Source organism: Ovis canadensis, chromosome 17 (genome assembly GCF_042477335.2).
Source record: "Ovis canadensis isolate MfBH-ARS-UI-01 breed Bighorn chromosome 17, ARS-UI_OviCan_v2, whole genome shotgun sequence".
Taxonomy (NCBI): Eukaryota; Metazoa; Chordata; class Mammalia; order Artiodactyla; family Bovidae; genus Ovis; species Ovis canadensis.
In genome coordinates this window covers 29743710-29768505 of record NC_091261.1, presented here as the reverse complement: position 1 = coordinate 29768505, position 24796 = coordinate 29743710, and the positions used below count along the sequence as shown (strand labels likewise).

The window sequence follows — 24796 nt, the reverse complement described above, 5'->3', positions numbered from 1 at the left end:
AGAAAAGAATGAAGCGCAGAGATCAGCATAGCAAGTCTCTCCAGCTGCACATACCAAGGACGGCATGACTGATAGCGGAAGCTTAAAGGGGAAAAATCCTCTTCGCCAAATAAATACATTCTGTTTCCAAAGTGACGTAAACTTCCAGATGCCACACAGAGTAAACATACTTGACAAAGAAATTTCAAGGAGACATTTTGAAACAAATGAAACTCATGGGGGGGGGGTGGGGGGGGGAAGATGTTTCAATGCATTCTATGGTGGTCCTGACAGCAGATTCCATCGGAGAAAAATGTTACAAAATAGTAAATAAAAAGGAATATAACATTGCCAATGAGGATTTGAAGACTTGCACACCTTACATAGTCTTCTGTATCCCACATTTGCAAATACTTTTTTCTCTGCATAAAGAATCCTACAGCTCCAGTTTAAATTGTGGTGCTTTTATTTTTTCCCTTTAGGCTGCCCTCAAAAGTCTCACTTTTAAGCACAGAATCACTTCAGTGTCTAGGATTTCACTGACGTTTTCTATAAATTTGTATGTGTTTCATCATATGGGGCCTCTGATGAGACATCTGGATATTTGGGGACTGTAGCTTTTAGCTCCACTTTCAATAAGTAGAATTAGGACTTTTTACTCTAAACCATTTTCTGCGAAGGCTCTAAGTCATTTGCAAAAGCCCAGGTAATCATTTCCCTTCCATTTCACAAATTTTTACAAAGTTGAAAGAGAAGTGATTTGGTTATTGCTCCAAAGCATCAGACATGCATCAGAACTGATAAAGAATCTGCCTGTAATGCAGGAGACCCCGGTTCCATTCCTGGGTTGGGAAGATCCCCTGGAGAAGGGATAGGCTACCCACTCCAGTGTTCTTGGGCTTCCCTGATGGCTCACATGGTAAAGAATCCGCCTACAATGTGGGAGACCTAGGTTCAGTCCCTGGGTTGGGAAGATCCCCTGGAGAAGGGCATGGAACCCACTCCTGTATTCTTGCCTGGAGAATCCCCATGAACAGAGGAGCCTGGAGGGCTACAGTCCATGGGGTCACAAAGAGTTGGATACACCTGAGCAACTAAGCACAGCACAGCATACTAGATAAAGGGAAGCAATGAAAAGCATCCTGCTTCTTTCCATGATACAAAGAGAGCCAATTTAGAGATGAATGAGAACAGAAAGAAATCCTCCTTACTAACCTGTCCTTTGAGGCTATATCTAGATACACATGTTAATATGCATTACCAAAACAATAACAGCTGGCAGAGGAGTGTGCTTCCGGATGTGAATCATGGAGAGGATTTCTGGAAGGTGACCCTCCCGGGATGCAACATAGAATAACCTGATGGGAGAAAAATGTATAATTGATCACTTCCAAGGGGGAAAATCCAGAAATCTAAGAGAAAACTTGCACCTTCTTTTCACCAAATGGTGATTACTTAGGTTTTGCTTTTTAAAGTAGAGTACATTACGAGAAATCAAATTTTGATTTTTATAAATATCTGCCAAAATATGATTCCTTGAGGAGAAATAATAGCAACATCCGACTCAGTACAGCTGTGCCCCCATATACATAGCTGGTAGGGAATTTAGTTCTAGGTTCCTATTATTACCTGTGTGCTGTCAAACAACATACACACACACACCAAATATTCATATTTATCTGATTGGGTTTTCATCATATTAAATCAAAAGGAATTTCTAGATGAAACAAAACAAAAGGGATGCAGATGGTGGGATGGTGATTTCTTGTGTCTATTGCTTTACTTTTTTTTCTTGTCATCTTTTCTTTAGAGAAACCAAAGATTTTATTACTAGATATAAAATACTGTTGTTACAGACATACATCCAAAACAAAACAAACAAAAAAAAAACCCTCGATGCCTGGCTTCAGAGAAGGCTATGAGCAGACAAGCAGTGCCCTCTAATGGACAGAGTAGGACGTGCTGAGGAAGACTTCAATCTCGCGCGTCACTTTAAAAACAGCAGGTTTGGAGGCACTATTTCTTTTCTTCTTAAACTTACCCTTATCACATCCCATCTCAAAAACAGAAATGCCTTTCTAGAAAGGCTTGAACTCACTCACCTGGAGACAGCAAACACACCACCATTCATGGAGCCAAAGCAGGAGAGGGCAACAAAGATCGGAACTGCTAATGAGAAATTTCCCAGGAGCCGCTCAGAAAAGGTCTAGTGAAAGGCAGAAGGGAGCAAATTAATGCTTTGCCAGAAAGTAGAATAAAATGAAACAGTTTAGGCCAAACTCGCTCCATGGCTCTCTGTTCACCTGGTGATACGTGTGTGTTTTACAATCCTTCTTTTGGGTTAGGGTCAGACTAACCTCTTAGGATAATAATCAAAGGCAGGTAAGCCTTGCTTGCTACAAAACTATGGACAACAGTCTAAACAAGCACATTTCCTCTACCTTCAAAAAGCAGTGATCCATTTATCAAATCTATCAACTATGATATCTATTGTCTCTGACTCTGGGAAGTAAAAAAAAAAAAGCTCAGTTCAGAATTTCTCCTTTTGGAGACAGAAATCCTTCTGTATGATACCTTCTCTTTAGTCGGGAAAGCCACATATTTACAGTGAAGTAAAAAGGCAGACTGAGGAGTGTTGCAGATACTTATTCCATATACCAATCCTAGTTTTATGACTTAGAAGTGTGATGAGAAATAAGTGATGACTTAATATGTGTATCATAGATAAGAACCATTCTGAAAATCTTTTGCCCCAGAAAAATCACATCAGCTGCATCTCTGTTTATCAAGTCAATCCCACCCTCTCAGGTATCTGCCAATTCCTTCTGTAGTTTCTTATTAAAAGGTTAGAATACCAGTACAAGTCTGAGGAAATCAAGTCACAGAAAATATAAAGGAGGAACGAAGTTTATGACATTTCCTTTTATTCTATGGCATGCGCAAGACTGCAAATTTTCATGAAAGATATATTTAAAAAAAAGATGTGGGATTCTTTACTTGTCCTTGAGCAACTGGCGCTATGTAATTAATGGACCACATTACGCTCAGAGACTAAGTGCTGCCCTTTGTCTAGTAAGATGAGATGACGACCTGACATCAGAAAGCTCTGTGCATTTGGTTGTCTGGTAGAAGTTACAGCAGTGGGCAAAGTCTTCTTCAATACAGTGAACTCATACATAGGTTCACGAAATGGGATAATTTGTTCCCTGTGGATGTTCCCTGCAGATGATTATTATGAGGTAATAGTGACTATTTTAAAAGGAACTGACATCTAGTGGCGGAAAGTTCTTTTTTTCCACCCTTCATTGTTACAAGGTCATGAATGAGTGCTCTCTTACTAGCTAAGTTTTTATACCAAAAAGTCTGTGTCACAGAAGAGCAGTCCCATAACATGACCTCTGGAAGCAAAAGATGGTCTTGAAGTCAAATAAATTTTGGAAAATGCTGTGAAATTATAAGTATCCACTTCTTCAGGAGTTAAAATACACATTAGCTTCTGTGATATTCTGAGAAGTACAATAAAAATGACATCTGTTTAACTTTGAATAACTCTATTCCCCCAAATTAATAATATCCTAGGAGCTAGTATTCAAAAAGATATATATACTAGGGGAAAAAAAACAGATGCATATGGTCTACTTGGAAATTCTAAAGTGATACTGTGGGAGAAAGATTTTAAGTTAGCATTTAAAAAGTGTCTAAACAGGGAAGAGTACAGAATAAATTGCAATTTGCATATCCCCCAAATGAATTCATTTAAATTCAGTAACTGCCCACCTGTACTTAAAGACACATTGGAAGAATAATGCCTTCTATTCAATGTGTGTGTGTGGAAATGTGTTTTCAAGCTGGCATATGTGGACATATTTTACATGAAATTAATAAAACAGAAATCGTATAGGATTGTAGTTGTATCAACAGCTACGGCTGTAGCTATAGCTGTAGCTTAGTTAAATGGAATATGCTAAGGTATGTCCTAAATTTTTAAAATATTCATTATCATTCAGTTCAAAAAAATTACTAAATTACCAAAACACTTTCCACTGGAGGGAACAACTATAAAACTGCATCAATTCATTAGCCTAAATTCAAACTGGCATTAGCCCAGCTTAGACTTACCACGGCCACTGCATTTGAAAGCATCAGTTCCTCGGCACTAATGGTTGTGAAGTAGGCCACGTTTGTTAGCACGTAGCCAACAGTGACGACGGTCATGGATATACATATTGCAAGGGGGATGGTTCTGAAATGCACACAGGAGTTGCTTATTAGTCATCTCTTGTTAGCCACTTCTCTGAGACCAAAGAAAATAGCAGGCTCATTCAAAGCAAGAAAGAAACGGTATGGATAATTACAGGCTCTGTTCAGCTGGGTGAAGTTCCACATAGTCCTTTGTAATTTAATGAGGTCCACGAGGGGAGATACTACATTTGTGGTGTCTACTGCTCTGCCCCAGAACACATGGGTCTGTCCCATTCTTTCACTGCATAGATCTTAGAGCAGTGTTTCCCACACTGGAGCACGCATCTACCTGGAGGGTTTGTTAGAACACAGATTGTTGAGCCCACCTCAAGAATTTCTGATTCAGGAGGATTTGCATCTGTAACACCTCCCTGGGTGATTCTAGTGCTGCTGGCCAGGGTACCACACTTTGAGATCCACTGGCTTTTCAAATGCCTTTCAAATACTAATTCACTTGGCTTGACAACCTTTCTAAAACTAGTTTCCAAAAAGGTCTTTTGCGTTCAGTGTTTTCCCCTTCAGTAATTCTCCTTACCATCAAATTAGTGTACAGTGTTGGAAGCATGGGAACAGGATATATCTACCTTTCTAAATGATGGCAATAATAATTTTGTACATAACACAAAAAGCCTAAAAGTGCTTCCAATAATGGTTTTGCACTGCCCTGCTGTGAGTTCAAAGGAAGCTCAAGATCATGAGCATCTATTAAAGCTGTAGCACAGACGATCCCATGAAATTAGAGGCGACACGCTGTGAAGTACAGACGACCGGACAGCACTGACACCACGCGGCATCATGAAGTATCCGGCACAAATGCCATGTTATGTCTTCATTTAATGCACTTGGAGAGCCAGGAAGTTACTGACCCTAATAATTTGATTCCATGTTACCGATACACATTACTTGCTTAACATAATCACCTCTTCAGACTCTTTCCGGTTCAAGCAACTTAAACCTTCAGCTCCCTGCACAAAGGCTGATGGGTTTTTTTCCAGCCATAGAACTTATCAGCCCTCATGGAGCCTTAACCCTGCTGGATGCCACTAATGAAGACCTCCATATAATTTCTTCCAAGATGAAAATACAGTTCTGAAAACAGGAAGGAAAAAAAGGCACAGCCTGCCTCACTCCCCAAGCTGGGTGTGTTGAGCACACGAAGTCCCAGCTCATTATGCTGAATATCCCCTGTTGAGAACAGGCAAAGCCAGCCAGTCAGCAACTGCCATTCATTATGGTGCTTGGAGTCTGACACTTCCACTGATCCCCAAAGCCTTAAGCCTCGATGGGGAAACACAATGACCTCTAAAATTCTGGCATCCTAACAGGAAAGGAGCAGATGTTCCCCTTCCCCAGTATGAAGAGGGTCCTATGGAATTTGCTGTTCACACCATAACACTCATTGCTCATTGTAATTGATAAATGCTAAGTGTAAGCAAAGGAAATCACTGGGCCAATACAAAACAGAGGGGTAAATGGCATAGGGCAGATTAAAGATGAATCCTGTTTCTTTGGGTGCTTCCCTGGTGGCACTAGTGGTAAAGAACCTGCCTTCCAATACAGGAGATATAAGAAATATGGGTTTGATCCTAGGGTGGGGAAGATCCCCTGGAGGAGGGCATGGCAACCCACTCCAGTAATCTTGCCTGGAGAATCCCGTGTAAGAGGAGCCAGGCAGGCTACAGTCCCTGGGGTCACCAAGAGCTGGACGCAACTGAAGTGACTTAGCACACAAGGATGCCTGTTTCTTTGAAAGAGAGGTGGCAGATCAATGCAAAGGCGGAAGCAGCTAAGCAAGAAGGTGAATAGGCCGCTTTTCAACCACTCACTGTATTCCTGTAAATTTGAATCCCTAAGCTTCTATAACATCCCAAATGGGGTTCTGAGTTCTTTCTGTGGAGGAGGGAAGCAGAGAGGGAGAGACTCTCTAGAGATTCCTCGCAAGAGGATTAAGAAATACGAAGGCTCTGCTAATAAAAAGTGAAATGATTTATTGTTCAGTGCAGTGAAGGCACCTAACCTGTCCAGGAGAGGTAGTACTGTCAGTCACATGATGCTGCCACAGAGCAGAAAGAAGTGAGTCTGAAATTTGATGGTGGCTCTCCCAGCAGAGGCAGGACTTCCCTGGTGGCTCAGAGGGTAAAGCACCTACCTACAATGCGGGAGACCTGGGTTCAATCCCTGGGTCGGGAAGATCTTCTGGAGAAGGAAATGGCAACCCACTCCAGTATTCTTGCCTGGAAAATCCCATGGATGGAGGAGCCTGGTAAGCTACTACAGTCCATGGTGTCGCAAAGAGTCGGACACGGCTGAGCAAATTCACTCTCACTCCCAGCAGAGAACCTAGCCACCCAAGGCAACTTCCCTGTTTCCTGCCCAGAGATTACCATTTTTTCTGAGGGGGGATTTCTAAACTGACTCCAGCAGAAGGGATCTTAAAAAAAAAAACTGAAGTTTCCAGGTTAGTTTCCCTTTCTTTTTTTCCTTCCTCAACTTGTCAATAACAAAAACAACAGCAGCAACTCTGCTATGTACCCCCTACTTTACATATTTGTCTCATTTTATCCTCGGAAAATTCTGTGATTTAGGAGCACCATCACCACTTTATATATGAGCAAATGAAGTCTTAGTTTAAAGAACTGTTCAGAATACACAGCTGATAAGTAGAACCTCAGAATTCAGCCACAGATTTAGCCTACCTTGAAGTCAAAGCCCTCAAAACCACTAAAGAATACTCTTTCTCATGGATGTGGGTCTTCAAACTCAATTTTCAGAGAAATCATAACTACTGAATATGTATAATGTTCATTGGAAAGCTCTCATCATGGCTGTATTCTTCATGTATTCCCTGAAAATGCAGTTTCATGTAGTATGCTGCTGCCGCTGCTGCTACTGCTGCTAAGCCGCTTCAGTTGTGTCTGACTCCAGGAAAAGACTTATTCCAGGATTTTCATAAATCATGAAACATTATAGTTCTTAAGAGCTATACTTCAGTGTTTCTGTCTTACGTGAACTATAATGTCAAGGAAATGTTTTCAAAAGTCTCAATATTTAGGAAATACTGGTTCCTCCTTAATTTTAAAACGACAAAAGCTCACTGAATAAACTTCCCTAGACAACTCTTAAAGAAAAGGAGGAAAAGTAAGCATACACATCAGATAATTTGAAATAGATTATTAACAGTTTTACTATCAGCCAAATACACTGTATAGATACCAGAGAGGGGAAAAAGTCAAAGGAGTTTAAACTATAGGATAAAAGAGGAAAAGGGTCTAACCTTGCAGCAATTCACAATAAGCCCAGTAATTCCTCTTGAGGTAAAATTAAGCCATGAGAATTGGAGAGGATGAGGCCAGATAGCCAGTGGCATCTGTCCTTAAGGTTCCATTTCACTTTCATAAAGGGAAGGAGAGGAGGTTGTGGCTGCCTTGGCATAAACAGCGATCATTTACAGAGGAGAACAGTTCATTTGTTCAGAAGGGCTTGGCACCATGTGCGTAACTCCTGGATTTCAAGCAGCAAAGCCTAAGAGCCACTGGGTGAGCTGATAAAAGCTCTTAGGCCATGCAGAAGCAATCTTTCTGGAGGCTTTAGATGCAGAGGGCAGATAAGCACAGTTAGTACCCAAGATTAAGGCAAATGGCATGTGATAACAAAAGGAATCAAGGGACCTGGTAGGCCACTGATATTTCAAAGCCCCTGTGTTACTGTGAGGTGTGCACAATTGTAATGCAACAAAAGCATTGTCTTTAAGCTGAATGAAAATGATTTGCACCTATTACTTATACTCTCTCAAATGTTTGTGCATTTTTTTAATGATTAGCAAGATACTAAGTATTAGAAAGATAGTACTGGGAAAAGAGACTTAATCCTTAAGAACATTTTTGTCATATCTATCTATCTATATACCTGGCTTCCCAGGTATGGCAGTGGTAAAGAATCTGCCTGCCAATGCAGGAGACAGGGGTTTGATCCCTGGATCAGGAAGATACCCTGAGGAAGATATGGCAACCCACTCCGGTATTCTTGCCTGGAGATTCCTATGGACTGGGAGCCTGGTGGGCTACAGTCCATGGGGTTGCAAAGAGTCAGACAAGACTTAGAAACTAAATAACAACCATAAACAACAGACTATACACAGATCGACAGACAGATGGATATAGTCTTTTCACTTATGTATTAATGGGAAGAATTAAGTGAGAATCTGATATTTTTATTAATTGAAAATAATCTCCAATTAAAAGGTCTTGGATAGTCTTTTGTTGTAGGCTTATTTTAAATTGGCATCTGTAACCAGTCTATGTAACACATGGATAAATGTTTATTTTATCAGAAATTATTAAATGGAGGTCTCTGGAACATCTGCTTAGAAGCACTCTCATTCTAGAGGCAGACTTCCTCAGAAATTTAAATAATCCCAATAGGAATGGCAGGTAGATTATATCTGTATAATCTACAAAGTGCTGGAAAATACATTTTATCTCCAAACACACACATGGCATTTCATATCCTTTGTGAAATAAAATAGAATATGAACAAATGACAAAATCTAAAACTCACTGAAACAGGAGGCAATTTTCAAACAATTTTCCCTTGTTTGTATTTTCAAACAAGGGAACCCAGGCTCAGAGAGGTTATGTGACTTGACAGGTCAAGGTCACAAAAGTACTAAGCGTGAGAGCTGGATCTTGAACCTTGATCTTCCAATGCTAAGTTCCACATTCATGGAATTTATCTCATCCAGGATAACATGTCTGTTTTGTGCCTTCCTGAACTCTAGGTACAAAGTTCCTAGGATTCTTACATGCTGACAAACACATACTCCATTTATAATACAAAGATCAGAAGGCTGATATCTTCAGATGTTACCATGTGACACATTGTAAGCCAAGTATATTTTACTATGCACTTAATCATCACAAATGCTGCAGGGATGCAAAGTGCATTTGGGATGCATTTTCAATACACTTTGCATCTATATGACTGAGCATCAAAAATGATCATTGTTTCCAGCTTCATATTGGCTAAAAAGACTCCTGCCATGAAAACAGCCTTAACAAGTCTAGCTTGATTCTTCAGAGCTGAGGAATCTGAAGGTCACAAAGATTTCTGATATTCAGACATCTGAGTAATTCTGTAATCACTTGAATTTCTGGATATTTCTAAAGCTGTTTTATAACTGGCATAAAATCTTCCGAGATTTATCTGAATGAAAGTAAGTTTCATATATTCCTCTGTGGATATACCCACTGGGGACCACAAAACTCATTGGTCCCCAGGCATCTAAAATTGTCATTGAGCTATGGAACTGGGCATGATGACAGTTCTGCTAAAACCTACTCTTGTGTATACCGGAATCTTCTAATAGAAGTGCTTGATTCTTTACATTTTTTTAACTTAAAAATCATTAATATTTTAATGCAAGTATTTGGCATTCAGGAGGAAGCAGGGAGGGGAAAAAAGAGAAATTAAGAAGGGCAAGAACATTAGCATAAGCAAAATAGGTGACTAGTGGGAAGCTGGGGCTTCCCCAATGGCTTGGTGGGTAAAGACTCAGTCTGCATGCAGGGAACACAGGAGACACAGATCCGACCCCTGGGTGGAGAAGATCCTCTGGAGAAGGAAATGGCAACCCACTTCAGTATTCATGTCTGGAGAATCCCATGGAGAGAGGAGCCTGGCTACAGTCCATGGGGTTACAAAGAGTCGCATAGGACTGAGGAGCTAAGCACTTTCCACTCAGTGGGAAGCAAAGTGTTGCTACATAACACAGGGAGCTCAACCTGGTGTTGTAACAACCTATAGTGTGGGATGGGGTTGGGGGATGGAAGGGAAACTCAAGAGGGAAGGGACACAGGCATACTTAGAGCTGATTCACATTGTTGTATGGCAGATACCAACACAGTATTGTAAAGCAATTATCTCCAAATAAACATTTAAAAAATAAAAATAAAAAAGGAAGGGCATGAAAACAGCAAACTTCTTAATATGAGATACAAATAAAAAGGAAAATAGGATGTTTCACAGAATTTTAAAATTTTTAGTAAACTGTTTCTGTATAACTGAAAAAAAAAGCATGACTGATGTCAATACAAAATATTTAATATTATAAATGCTTTTTTTGCTTCTGAGTACTTATTTTAGAATCATACATATTTCCCATTTTCTTTATAAGGACCCTGAGTGGACCTGGAAAGCCTTTCTCTAGATCTGACCCAGAAGTAACTTAAGCAAGTCTTACTAATCCCTTTTTGATCCACCAATTTAATTTTGAAGAATTATTGTTTATTTTATTATCACTGCTGTTAATTTTATCTCACTCCAAATATGTTACAAACCAAAAGATAAATGATAGCATATATCAAAGAAAATCTATATTTTTCATTCATGTGATTCTTCTTTCATACATTTTTACATAATTTCCTTGATTCTTGTTCATCTCAAACTCTCCAGAGATGCCCTGTAGAATGGAAATGTAATATCTGGCTATGTGATTGCTGATGTTTCCAGCAGGGACTGTATTACAAAGAAGAGTTCTTGGATTGTTTTCCAGACTTGAAACAGTTAGATTACAGATGACTGGAATCTGATGAATTGCTTTATATGTTTCCGGTGATTTTGTCTTATTGTCATTTACTGCTATCATATCTCTATCATACACCGTGAGTGGGAACTGGACTGTTAATAACACTATATGAGAACTGCACTTGAGGAGACACAGCAAGTAGTTGGGAAGAAGGTAAGGGTTGTCACTGAAAGGAGAAAATGGAGCAAGAGGAAGAATATCTTCAATAAACCTATTTCTAAACATTCTTAGAGGTCCACAGTTCACATTCTAACTTAATGGCAATTTCTGGGCCAAGGCTGAACACAGTGATGTGACAAGCAGATTGTCACATAAAGGGACACAGTGATCTCACTGACTTCAAGGATTAAACACCTGCCCTCTGCTTCTTAACTGCACTCTGGCAAAGTTATGGGTATTTTCACTGAGACGCTGTAAATTTCAATACCACTGATATCTAATCTAAATCTCACCATTTTCCATTGTGCACAGATGAAGAACTCCATAAACAAAAAGAAGACAGAGAGAAACCTGTAGGGAGATGTAAGAAATGAACAGAAACGGATTAAAAGACTGCAGGCTGAAGGAGGCTCAAGGAAAAACGTACACAGATACATGAAAGAGAGAGAAAAGTGCAGCAAAACCACTCAGAAAAATGAACTAAAGTGGAAACTTATAATTCAGAAACAGAGGGTAATAAGCAATCAGAAGCATTAGTATAAGCATTTTCAGCCCTAACAACACTTGATTTTTTATATCCCACTATTAGAATAAATTCATGCCTAAATAAAATTATTCAGCAAAATGTAAATAGCTTGAGAGTAAATTTTCATTTGCTTGAATTTCATATGAACAAAAAATTTGCATTGTCTGCATCTCATTTTTTCTCATTTTCTCAAGATTTAGAGTGTATCTTCCAGATGTATTACAGTTATCCATATTTATCATGGATGAATGTAGAGATATTAGTAGGCAAGTTTAAGTGCACAAAAATAGAAACAAAATTGGTTTTTGATAAAATGTTAGAAAGTAATAAATCAGAAGATAAAATATTTTAATAACAATAAATTGCATTTCACACTAATGTTCAATTCTTATTTTTGTTATATTGTTTTTACAGTATACTTTTAAAAACATTATATTTTCCTTGGGATTTTATGTAAAGTACTCTAAGGTGATGCAAACCATATTTTCAAAATAACCAAGTTCCTGAGACTCAGATGCATAAAGTTAAAGTGAGAGTTGCTCCATCGTGTCCGACTCCAGGCCAAAATACTGGAGTGGGTAGCCTTTCCATTCTCCAGGGGATCTTCCCAACCCAGGGATCAAACCCAGGTCTCCTGCACTGCAGGCAGATTCTTTATCAGCTGAGCAACAAGGGAAACCCAAGAATACTGGAGTACATAGCCTATCCCCTCTCCTGTGGATCTTCCCAACCCAGTAATCTAACTGGGATCTCCTACAATGCAGGCGGCTTCTTTACCAACTGAGCTATCAGGGAAGGGCTCAGATACACATGGCTGAGAAAATGAACTACTCATCACAATTCTGTGTTCTTCTTTCCAAAGTATCAGTTATTCCTGAGAAGCAGCTACCTAGACATTTCCCAGACTCTCCAGTATCTAGGTGGGAGTGCGGCTCATTCACCCATGTTGATTGATGTGACTGATGCAGGCCAAGGTGGTTAAGAAGTAGGCTGCCTTGTCCACCCTTGCACCCCACCCCTACTTCCCTAGTTGCAGAGGATCTATATAGAGGCGAAACTACAATGTGGAAGAAGGAATCTGGGCCACAGAATCAATATGTGGAATAAAATCCACCCTCAGCCAGGGATACCAACAGTGGACTGTTACATGATTTAAAAATTAAACTTTTGATTGTTTAAAGCCACTGAAAATCTGTGGCTCATTTGTTAAAGCAGCTAGCATTACCCTAACTAATAAGGGAATGAAGGATTTCATTCTGTCAAGACTTTTTGTAGATCTCAGTGAATTAATTTATATGAGACAAAATGGGTCCTCATTAATTGTTATCTTACATTTTTTGTTTTGTAAGAGACTAGTATATGACATAAAGTCTTTAAAATAACATCCCACATGACGAGAATAAATTAAAACATTTGAAAAGTTAGAATACTGAAAATTCTATTATTATTCCAACTTCCTAGAAACAGAGCAAACATAGACCCCATTGTTCATTCTTTTGAAATATAATATCCCCTGCACTTCTGAAAATTGCTACCAATCCAACAAAGATCAAAGTATAATTGCTTTTTTTTGACCAAGGACACATAATAAGATAATGCAATGTTTAATAAATATACTCTTACACTAAGAACAAGGTGATGTAAAATAAATATACCCACTTTGGCATAGTAAGTGGGAATTAAGAGTCAAAATTCCCTCAGGCCATTAACATGAGTCTCAGAAGGAACTGATAACATTTCTCCTACTATAAACCCATAAATCAAATCCAGCCACATTTCTGACCAGCTGCAATGATAAGAAATGGAAGGTAAACACGGAGACAATGAACCACAACAAATGAGCTACTGCTTCTACCACCAAAAACTGCCTTCAACATTTGTGATCAGCAATGACAAGTCTAATTATTTGCAATCATTTTACTTTGATAACTGGCTTTCCAGTTGGGGGCTCTGGGAATCAGAATAGAAGGCAGTCACTGGTAGGACTGGGCTTCCCAGGTGGCCCTCGTGGTAAAGAATTCAGCTAATGATGCAAGAGACATAAGAGATGGAGGTTTGATCCCTCAGTTGGGAAGATCCCTTGGAGGAGGGTACAGCAACCCACTCCAGTGTTCTTGCCTGGAGAATCCCATGAACAGAGGAGCCTGGAGGGCTACAGTCCATAGAATCTCATAGCGTCTGCTGCTGCTGCTAAGCCACATCAGTCGTGTTCTACTCTGTGTGACCCCATAGACTGCAGCCCACCAGACTCCTCTGTCCCTGGGATTCTCCAGGCAAGAACACCGGAGTGGGTTGCCATTTCCTTCTCCAATGCATGAAAGTGAAAAGTGAAAGTGAAGTAACTCAGTCATGTCTGACTCTTTGAGACACCATGGACTGTAGCCCACCAGGCTCCTCTGTCCATGGGATTCTCCAGGCAAGAGTACTGGAGTGGGATGCCATTGCCTTCTCCCCTCATTGTGTTGGACACTACTAAAGCAACTTAGCATACATACATGCATAGACATACTAACTAATAGGTAAGTAGGCGAACCTATTCTCACTCACTTCAACCAGATCAGTCCTCTTTTACTTGTTCTATGTATTGATATACAACTGAAGTGATCCAGTGCTTTTGAATAGTTTTAACATCATTCTTCCAGATGCTACAAGTCAAATCATGTCTTTAGATAATTTTTGGACTCAATACTGGCTTCCTATTAAAGGTACATGAATTGGTTTCATAAATTGCCTATCTATAAATGATTGCATATATGGATATATTTGATCCTAAACGTTAAAATAATTTTTCACTGCCACAAACCCTACGTATAGGTAATTAAGGGAAACAGTCTTAGCAGGAAAGGTATAAAGTTGATAGGGGAGCTAATAGTTATATCTTAACTTTAATCAAAATGGTAAATTCACAAGGCCAGGCTCCAGAGAACATGACGCAGCAGCTTAATGGAGCCACAGAGAACGGTGAAGATGAGAAGGAAAAGAGCTGAGAGGTTAAGCACCTTGCCAGTTAAGAGAGATGATATGTCATTATTAAGAAAGTGATGATGAAGACTCCTGCGTGGAACAGTTGACAGCTCCCTGCAAAGGTCACAAAGGCCCCCAGAATGGCAGAACTTCCTGCAAGCTCCTCTCTGCTCTCCTTGGGCTTTTTCTTTACCAAGACTTGTATTCCCAGTAGAAATGGATATCGTCATCTTTTATCTTTCAGCTCAAAAGTTAAACCTTTTGAAAAATAAGCTTTTGTGCTTTATCTTGTATTTGCTAATGCCTTTTCTTAGATTGCAAGGATTCACAGGCAAGCTCTCTTCTTAGGGATACACTGTATTACAAAGTCCAACACAACATGCAATGGCTGAGGGGCCACCTGCCTCAGAAAGAGAAATGGTTCCCTCATTCACCCACCCTGTAATTTCCCTTCTCTTACGTAGTCTCCCTTAGTCCTATCCTCGAATTCCTATAACCAAGAAAAGAAAAAAAATGTACATATACCATCGCAAGTGTAAACTTTCTTTATGCAAAACCTTTTCTCTGAAGTTTTGCCTTTGATGTTTGTTTTAACTTGATTTCATAGAATTATGAAAAATTCTCTGGACTTCAATCTGAAGGCTGGTTCAAGTCATGTTCCAGTCATTTGCAGGGACCTAGAAGATCATTGGACCTCTCCAGGCTTAAACTTCCTCCTTAAAGAGGGTGCTGAATTAATGAAATGCAGTGTCCATTTCACTTGGAAGATCATCATTTGATCACTTTAGCAAATAAAGCTGATTTGTAAAGACTGTTTAACAGAATCCTTTGAATACTCAGCTGAGCCCTTGCTCGTATATCAGAGCAGCCTAAGGAAATGCCTGCTTTTGCCTTGCTTTGTCATTTAAAGAAAAAAATAGGATACTGACTTTCAAACTCTTCTTCTGGGTCTTGAGATTATGATTCTATCCTCAATCAGGAATACCAGCACATTCAGTTCAGTTCAGTTCAGTTCAGTCGCTCAGTCGTGTCCGACTCTTTGCGACCCCATGAATTGCAGCACGCCAGGCCTCCCTGTCCATCACCAACCCCTGGAATTCACTCAGACTCACGTCCATTGAGTCCATGATGCCATCCAGCCATCTCATCCTCGGTCGCCCCCTTCTCCTCCTGCCCCCAATCCCTCCCAGCATCAGAGTCTTTTCCAATGAGTCAACTCTTCTCATGAGGTACCCAAAGTACTTTACAACTACCTATATTATATCAGCCTGGCTGACCATTACAGAAAAGCATTTAAAGGCTAAGTGGTCTGTCCATTCTCCAAATTCTAAGACAGTGTTTATAGATCAGGTCAGACCTCTGGATGCCACATTAAATGGACAATATTATCAAAGACATTTATATTTCATGCCTTTAGCTTTCATCAAAATGTTATTGCAAATATATTTTAAAAAATTATATGAATCTTAGGAGGACATTTGTAATAACATTATTAAGGATATTGTCATTTGATCTATCAGAGTTGCTTATAAAAAAGTTCATTCATTTTACCACTGTTTGTCAAATATCTTATTTATGCTAGACATTTGTCATAAGTGAAGTGATAAAGATATAAACTACAACAAAAAATTCATTATCTTATGGAATCCAAAATTTGAATAGGATAAGACATGGAGCTCCCCATCTCCCATTCTTCACATGATGCCCCAGTCAGTCAGGCTCGGATTGAAATCTCTCCTTAGAGAAACCTCCTCTCCATTTCAGAGTATGCCCCACAACACCTGTACTCCTCATTCCCTACTATTTTCAATGTGAGGAAAACAAAACATTTTTAACTCCAACTGTCTTTGCAAATATCCTTGTATAAACACATTTACCAAATTCAACAGGGAAATTAAGGACTTTCACCTGAGCACATCAAGTGTCCTGCAAGCATTTGCTCTAAAATTCTAGTGCAAATATTTTCATGAGGAGCTGTCAGGACTCTGTCACTGTCAAGGATAATTCTGCTTTTTACAAACTTTGTAATCACATGTGGAAAGACTTCCTGGACTATTTGGCCTCTATTATTTATTTGTTTATTTGCTTTTTATCAACCTGTTATTTTTGGACATGTTCTAAAAGAAATAGTTCATTAAAGCAAGAAGAGAAGATAACTACTTTGGATGTATAATGGGATTAAAAAACTTAGAAGTGTGTTTATAACTGTGATGGAAAGACTCAAAAAACTTAGCAAATTTAAATTACTTCCAGCAAACTAAGCTATCGTTTTGACTCTTCCTTTTATATTATTTTCACAGCTATGAGATAAATCTGTACAAACCTCCCAAAAGAAGACTTTAAAAAAATAAATAAATGGAAGCAATGAAGAGGAAAAAGGAAAAAAATGTTAAGAGGCAGCTTTAACGAAAAAAGGAATGTTTATTCCACCCAAACCTCATGTGAATTCTAAATTATTAAATCTCTGTGAACACCTGATTTATGAACAGGATAACACAGCCCCTAGCCAAAATCATTTTTAATAAAAAGCAGGAGGTTTCCTGAAGTTCATCTCAGATTTAATATCAAACACAGCAGCCACACATGAATGTTTCCCCATAAAACACGAACACAGCATGGCACTGTCAGCTGGCAACCATCGGCAGAGAAATAGCAGTACAAACAAACAGAGTGTCCAAACCGTGGCAGGGATCAGGGCTCGCAATCTAGAGGCAGCAGCCAATGGAAAGGGATCACAGACTGAAAAGATATCACTGAGGAAGGGAAAAGGCACAAGGAAGGCTCACTTCCAAATACGTGATAGCAGCTGACTCACTCCCGGTCAAAGCACTGAGCTTCTTGATTGACTATTGAATTGAGAGAGCAACACAATTGTGTCTTGAGTTGATTTCTATGCATACATTTGGAACTGTACCAAATGAGTTGGAACCACCACGAGAAAATAAGTGCTAGAAATGACATAATTCAATACTGCATTCTCATTTTGTACGAAAAGTAGTAAGTGTCTAAGAGATACATTAAAACATGATTCGAGTATTTTCCCACAGGTGTTTAGTTCAATGATAAGAAAGATGTCAAGGGGAAAACTTATTATTTCTAATATATGTTGCTTAGGAATTGTGTATATTGCCATGTTTATATTCTGTGTGGCAAAAAATTATTTCTCAGGAGTATAAATTGAACTAGTTGGATACATACATAATAATTACATTCTTTCATGTTTAATCCCTTACACGGTTGATTCAACAACTACAAGCATCATAAAGAAACAACTTGTGCATGCTTCCACTGAAATTTCTATTGATATTCTGGCATTTGGCATTTTGTTTAAAAATATTTCCGAACAGAGACAATCATTACAAAAGGTGCTTTATCAGTAGAGATCAGGTGTTAAAAAAAGAAAGGCTAAAGGGGAAAAGATTAAGACTAATATTATTGGATGATAACCTGTAGGTTATTTTAATTAGCATTTTAAAAATCTAATAGAATAAAAAGAATACGCCAACAATTAACCATAGTACACAGCAAAAGAAATTTCTAGACTATAAAGAATTTTGTCATATATGCGATGTGTGCATGCTTAGTCACTCGTATTCAACTCTTTGCAACCCTATGGACTGTCACTCACCAGGCTCCTCTGTCCATGGGATGCTCCAGGCAAGAATACTGGAGTGGGTTGCCATTTTGTTCTCTATGCATATATGCAGAAAATATCTTTATATAGTGCAAGTTATATCATGAGATACTATTACCAAAATAACTTGAAAAGCCATGAGTTTTAAATTTCAAAGTACTGCATGGATTCTCTTCCTATGCATGGAAAGCTAAGAGTAGAAACTGTCTTAATACAAATATGTTATACCAATGCTGATTTATTTAGAGAAAAAGAATACTGATTAAGGCCTCCTTTTCCTCTCAATTAAAAAAGCATTAAAACTTTTAATAATAAAAATTGCATATTAATTTGTTGATATATCAATAGAGGAGATAAGTGAAACAGAATAGATTACCTTGAAATACAATCTAGTACATGACATAGAAGCTTAATATATAATAAGATAACTGTAGTAAATGTTATAAACTAAGTAAATATCATAAGCTAAAGGTAATATGACTGTTCAAGAAATGATGGGATATTGGAATATTGGGGAAAAATCAAGGATAGATGGATACGTTGGATGGATCACACTCGAAGAAATCCATTCCAGATAAGACAAAATGTTCAATGGAAAAAAATCAAGGAAAACAAACAAAACATGAATGAGATTTAAATGATCTAGGATATAGAAACAGTTATGATATAAAAGCAATGTACACAAAAAAATTTTTAATGGTTACATTTAAACGTGCTGCTGCTGCTAAGTCACTTTAGTCATGTCTGATTCTTTGAGACCCCATGGACTGTAGCCCACCAGGCTCCTCTGTCCATGGGATTCTCCAGACAAGAATACTGGAGTGGGCTACCATTTCCTCTTCAAGAGGATCTTTCCAACCCAGGGATCTAGCCAGCATCTCCTGTGTCTCCTGCATTGGCAGGCAGGTTCTTTACCATTAGTGCCAGATGGGAAGCCCCACAGTTAAATGTAATAGATATTTAAACATTTTACTTATTAGTTACTATATTTAAATTCAAAGTTCTATAAGTTGAATCATAAAGAAAAATTTATTTATATGAAAAATTCATGAAATGTTTACAAAAAAAAAAAAGGATATAAAGAATCAGTGCCCATGATATACAAAGAATTCTGTTGAATCATGACTATCCATGCCCCCAAGTGGCATCCACACAGCTACCTGACAAGGAAGAAGTATTAAGCATCTTGTGTGAAACTGGAACTTAAGGAGGTTTACTTTTTGCTTTTCATTTAACAAAGATTTTTTATAAATAATGATACAATGCTGATTAAGTGTTCTTAATTATCACTATTAGGAAAGAAAATTGATATATGTACCCATTTTGGGAAGCAACTTGGTAATGCAAAAAGAGGCCTTTTAAATTTTCATTGCCTTTGACATAGTAAAAGGCTCTTTAATCAATCTTCCTAAGAAAATCATTGACTATGTACAAAGATTTATATATTCAATACATAAAAACAACATTATTAGACTAAGAAAAACTGGGAACATTTTCAATGCCTAAAAGAAAGAGTACACACTGATGCACCTATCCAGTAAAATATTATACCACCATTAAAAATGGTATTAGATTTTAAAGATCTAGGAAAATAGTGAAATGACATGAAATTTAAAAAGTGAGATAGATCGAGATGAACAAAAGAGTTAAGCTTGACAAACAGCAAATCTAGATGGCAGAGAAGACTTCACAGTGTCTTCAAACTGCTGCAGATGCAGCAATGAATGACTCAGGAGAAACTGCCAATATATAAGCAAACAAGTAAATACATAGTAAAATGCCAAGGTTATGAAAAAAGTGCCTCTCTATATTTATCTCTACTAATACATGCATGGCACAAATACACACACAAATGGGGGAAAAAAAACTATCAATAACAAGGAGTACTTACGTTTGATCTAGTCATGAGATGATAGCTGACTTTAATTTCCTTCTACATATTTTTGATATTCTAAAATGATCACTATTATTTAAGATAAAAGGAGAGAGACTATAGACTGTTATTGAAAATACTATGAAAATCATAAAGTTTTACTTTGACATTTCCTGGTAGAGTACAGAAGACATAAAAAGAAATTTTCTGTTCTATCTCTTGACTAAATCATTTGACCACAACTACATATGGGAATTTGTGTCCTAGCCAGTTAAGAATGGAATAAACGAGGTGTGTTAGGAGAATTATGAGAATGAGATACTGGGTATCTTGTGTTCCTGGGTGCCCCTGGAGTAGCCATGTGGAGTTGCGGAGGCCAGATTGAGAGGTGAGGGTCTTCTGGGAGGAGTTGCTATAGAAATGGCAACTATGCTCCAATAAAAATTAATTGAAAAAAAGAAATAACAACAGTAGGAACTGAATCAGCACTATCTTTCAGAGAACAGAAAACTGCCGCTCTGATTAGTCACAGAGTTGCACCATAACTTTGACAGTTTGAAAGCACCTACATATTCAAGCAGAAGCTCTCTCCCTTGCTGCAGTTCAGAGTTCAGGTTGTGGCTTGGCAGAAAGACAGTTTCATGGCCCAGACAGAGATATCACCAAGTTTAATTTGCAGCTCCATTCTGCCCCCATCTTTGCCACTGGATCCCCTCTCCCTGGCAAGATCACATGGCATTATGAGGACCAGTAGCTAAATACATACATTTAAAATACATTTAACCTTTCCTCTATCAGACTCCGAGCAGCTAGAAAACAGCCTTTTAGAATCATGACCTCCTTTTGCTATCTATCTCATTCATTTCTTTTGTCATTTCCTGGCTCAAAGAAGAAAAAAAAATTAATCGTGTCTTCTTTATCAATTTCTCTTTTGCCTGCCTCAGGCTAGAATAAAGGAAGTGAGATTTTGTCTGTTTGACAATATCAATGCAGGGAAATTAAATATTGCCCCTCAGAGAGACTTCAGAACTCTTTCAAGAACTAGTCTATCTCTAAAGATTAGTTAGAGAAAAGTTTTTAAAAACCTAACCATTTCCTTATAATAGCCTAATATTTTAATATTTCCTATGCTGCCATCTATGGGGTCGCACAGAGTTGGACACGACTGAAGTGACTTAGCAGCAGAAGCAATCATCAAGTTTCTGTTTTTTATTTTTTTTTATTTTTTTAATTTTATTTTTACTTTATTTTACTTTACAATACTGTATTGGTTTTGCCATACATTGACATGAATCCACCACTGTTTTGATTTTGTAACTAAAAGACCTTCAATAAATGACCTGTAAGAGGATACTTAATTCAAGTAGCCTGGGACTTCTTTCATTAAGTGTGTGAATAACAGTTTTAGAAAGTCGAATATAGGTAAATGTGAATATTTTTGAAAAGCAGTTTTGTTCTCTTCTCAAATGACATACAGGTGATTCCTAATGATTATATTCTCCCTGTAACTGTTAACAATTTCAAGGCTACAATCTTGCTCTATCCATCTCTCTCAGATTTGTATTCAAACATCATTGCTGCTGCTGCTGCTAAGTCGCTTCAGTCGTGTCCGACTCTTAGCGACCCCATGGACTGCAGCCCACCAGGCTCCTCCATCCATGGGAGTTTCCAGGCAAGAGTACTGGAGTGTGGTGCCTTTGCCTTCGCCAATTCAAACATCATTACGTTTTTAGAAAGAGGACTGGAAAAGGATCAAGACTGTAACTCCTAAATATAAGCAAATTAATCCACCAATCCAACAACTGACTTCAACTGTTTTATCTTTATAAGGAAAGGGTTGGAAAATTTCATGGCTACTTTCCTTCTGGTTCTAACACCCCAAGCCTTTGTGGTTTATTTTTTCAAGATCAAGTGGTTTATTTTTTCAAGGTCAAGTTCAATGTGTTGTTAGTTGTGACAGTGAGTTTAACTGGGCCACAACAATGCCAATGTGTGAATGGAAGAAGGTAAATGGGTAGAGAAATATTTTTACACAGAGGTAACATGAAAATTGAAACAATTTAGCCCTTTAGAGATATTATTATATGCAATCTATCATTGAATGCATGACCTTGACTGTACAATATTGGAAAAGAAGAAAAAATGACATCATGAAAGGCCAAAAGGAGAGACGCTTTAGATGAATGGGACAGCAGATGCCTATAAAAAGCTCAGTGTGATAGGTAACCTACCAGGTTCTGGAAACAACTCAGTTTAAAATATCATGCATTATAATCATTAGTCTCTTTCTCATTTTATGGTACATGATTACATTACAAGCTTTACTTTTTCACATATTATAAAATATTTGATTGTTTTGCCATAGACTTAATTTCATAAATTATCTTCCATATAATACAATATATCTTGCCATATAAAATATATGGTGACTTCGATGCTAAAGAATCCACGTGCAGTGCAGGAGACCTGGGTTTGATCCCTGGGTTGGGAAGACGTCCTGGAGAAGGGAATGGCAACCCACACCAGTACTCTTGCCTGGGAATCCCATGGACACAGGATCCTGGGGGCTACCATCCAGAGGGTTGCAAAGAGTTGGACATGGCTGAGCAATTAAGCACAGCACACCATATAAAATAGTGGCCTTTGTATTTCATCACTGCATTCTCAACAAATTTGCATTAGTAATGATTGTTGTTAAACTTTTGATACTTCTATCTGTCACATGTTTATAATTTTAAGAGAGGAAGAAAGAATACCTAAAAGCGGGGTATTAAAACATGGTACAGTAGTAAATAGTTGCAAGATTCATCTGATGTTCAAAAGCTATGAGCTAGTCTCCTTAGAAAACCAATGAAATACTACATGTCTTTGAAAAACAGCCTCCAATGCCAGAGATCAGAAAAGCCTAACTCTGAGACTGAGATAATTTCTGCTTCCCATGGCAAAGCACTTCAAACAAGGGTGTCTTTAACCTTGTCATGACAGGTTGCAAACCCAACAATTAAGCATTGCAGGAGGAAAAAAAAAATACTTTGCCCAAGTTTACAAATCCTGATCTGATAACCCTTACTGGATTACAAAAGAGTTGATGACATGATGTTTGATGACAACAATAAAAAGTGGCCTATCATTAAATAAGCATCTACTATGATCAAAGTAATGTCAGACACATCAGTATTTTGTTTCTGATTGTCACCAAAACTTTGCAAGATAAGCATATGAATACCCACTGAAGAGCTGAGTAGAAGAATGAATATACATTTTTGAACGTCTTTACAAAAAAACCTCTCATTTCTTAGGTAGGAAGCATAAAATCCTAAATAAATCAATAATTCTAACCTAATTATTGTAAATGTCTAACACTTAAGATAATAGAGCTTATCATATATGTGATACAATTAGTAAACAGATCCAGGGTTCATCATCACATTTTACTGATCATCCTAACAAGAGTATTAATATCTATATTCCTCTTGGCACACTCCACATAGCATAAGATCCTATGGTTAAGGTGGACCCAATGAGTCAGTTTTCAAAGCTTGTATCTCACCCTAGATCTTCAGGTCTGATAAATTCTCACATTGGGATGAGGGTGGATGCCAATCTGTCTTTATTATCCCCACATGTCCACCCAAACTTCTTACCATCTTCTAAAGTAACTCAAACACTTTAGTCCTGTCCAATCTCCCAATTAGTATGTGATCTAGAAACTGGTCACAGTTGACAATTTTTCTTCCTCAGAGAGGTCTCATAAATTTCATCCCTTGGCCATGCTCCCCAAATACCTTCTACTTGTTAAACTAGGTACTTGCATGTCATCTACAAGAATCACAGAACATACTGGAGTTGACAGAAAATTCAAGATTTGCTATTCTACCCTTCCTTTTTTGCACTGAGACATCAAAGGCTCAGAGAAAATAAAGGATGTAGCTACAGACACAAAATTAAGTATCTCCAGACTCCTCATCACTTATTTCAAGTTCAGAGCTTTTTCTACACCAATGTGAATCTCACTATACCTGGGCAGTGCTAACTACCTCCCAGCCCAACTCTTGTCCTGTACTGATACTACTATTTTCCTTGCCTCCATACACTCGTTTCCCCTAGAATTCAAATGTTCGAATGTCAGATTTTTTAAACCCATCTTATTTAAATACTTCCAAACTCTGATACAGGATTTCTTTTTTTTTTAACTATATTTTTAATAAAAAGATAATTATTTTACAATATTGTGATTTCTATTTGATTTCTATTTTTCTTAAAAATCTAACTAAGGATTTCTGGATTTCATCTATCTTCCTAGTATGTGACACCTTCCCCAATAATATAGACCTGTGATGCAGTATATGCTTCCCCGCATTGGTTCCTATATATTCAGTAATCTAAAAAGAGAATCTTTATATTATAGAACCGGAAGCAAGTTTAGGCAATGGTTTCTCTGATTTTTTTCAACCTAAATATATAAATCATTGTGGCTAAATGATAACCCGTTTAGCTTGATTTTGATAATTCTAATGCCTAATCAAATTCTCTTTGTTTCAACACATATCAATAGAAATTTTATTCTAAAATGAACCCTATTCTCATTTAATTTAGCTTCACTTGCTCTTTTATTGGTATGGATAATAAATGACACCATTTTTTTCATTAAAAAAAGACAATTCTATATTTTTTAGGAGAGTTATATGTAGACTATGCTGATTCACTCTTTTTCTCTAAGTAGTTTGTTTAGTCCACATCTTTAGGCTTGGGCAGTAAAGAGATTAAGGCGCTATTTGACAGAATTTTCTGCCACATTTTTTTCCACCTTGTCTGACTCTAGCAATGGTTCAAGTC

At 37.9% G+C, this 24796-nt stretch overlaps 1 protein-coding gene across 3 annotated transcripts in view; it reads right to left on the bottom strand.

Moving 5' to 3' along the window:
- Nucleotides 1-24796, bottom strand: part of SLC7A11 (solute carrier family 7 member 11) — a 278446-nt gene that overhangs the window by 205528 nt on the left and 48122 nt on the right. For all 3 annotated transcript variants that reach the window (XM_069557090.1, XM_069557092.1, XM_069557091.1), the window contains exons 7-9: nucleotides 4099-4222; nucleotides 2082-2185; nucleotides 1241-1337 (exon numbers count right to left, since the gene is read on the bottom strand). In XM_069557090.1, coding sequence (XP_069413191.1) covers nucleotides 1241-1337; nucleotides 2082-2185; nucleotides 4099-4222 — 325 coding nt within the window. The remainder of the gene's footprint in view (nucleotides 1-1240; nucleotides 1338-2081; nucleotides 2186-4098; nucleotides 4223-24796) is intronic.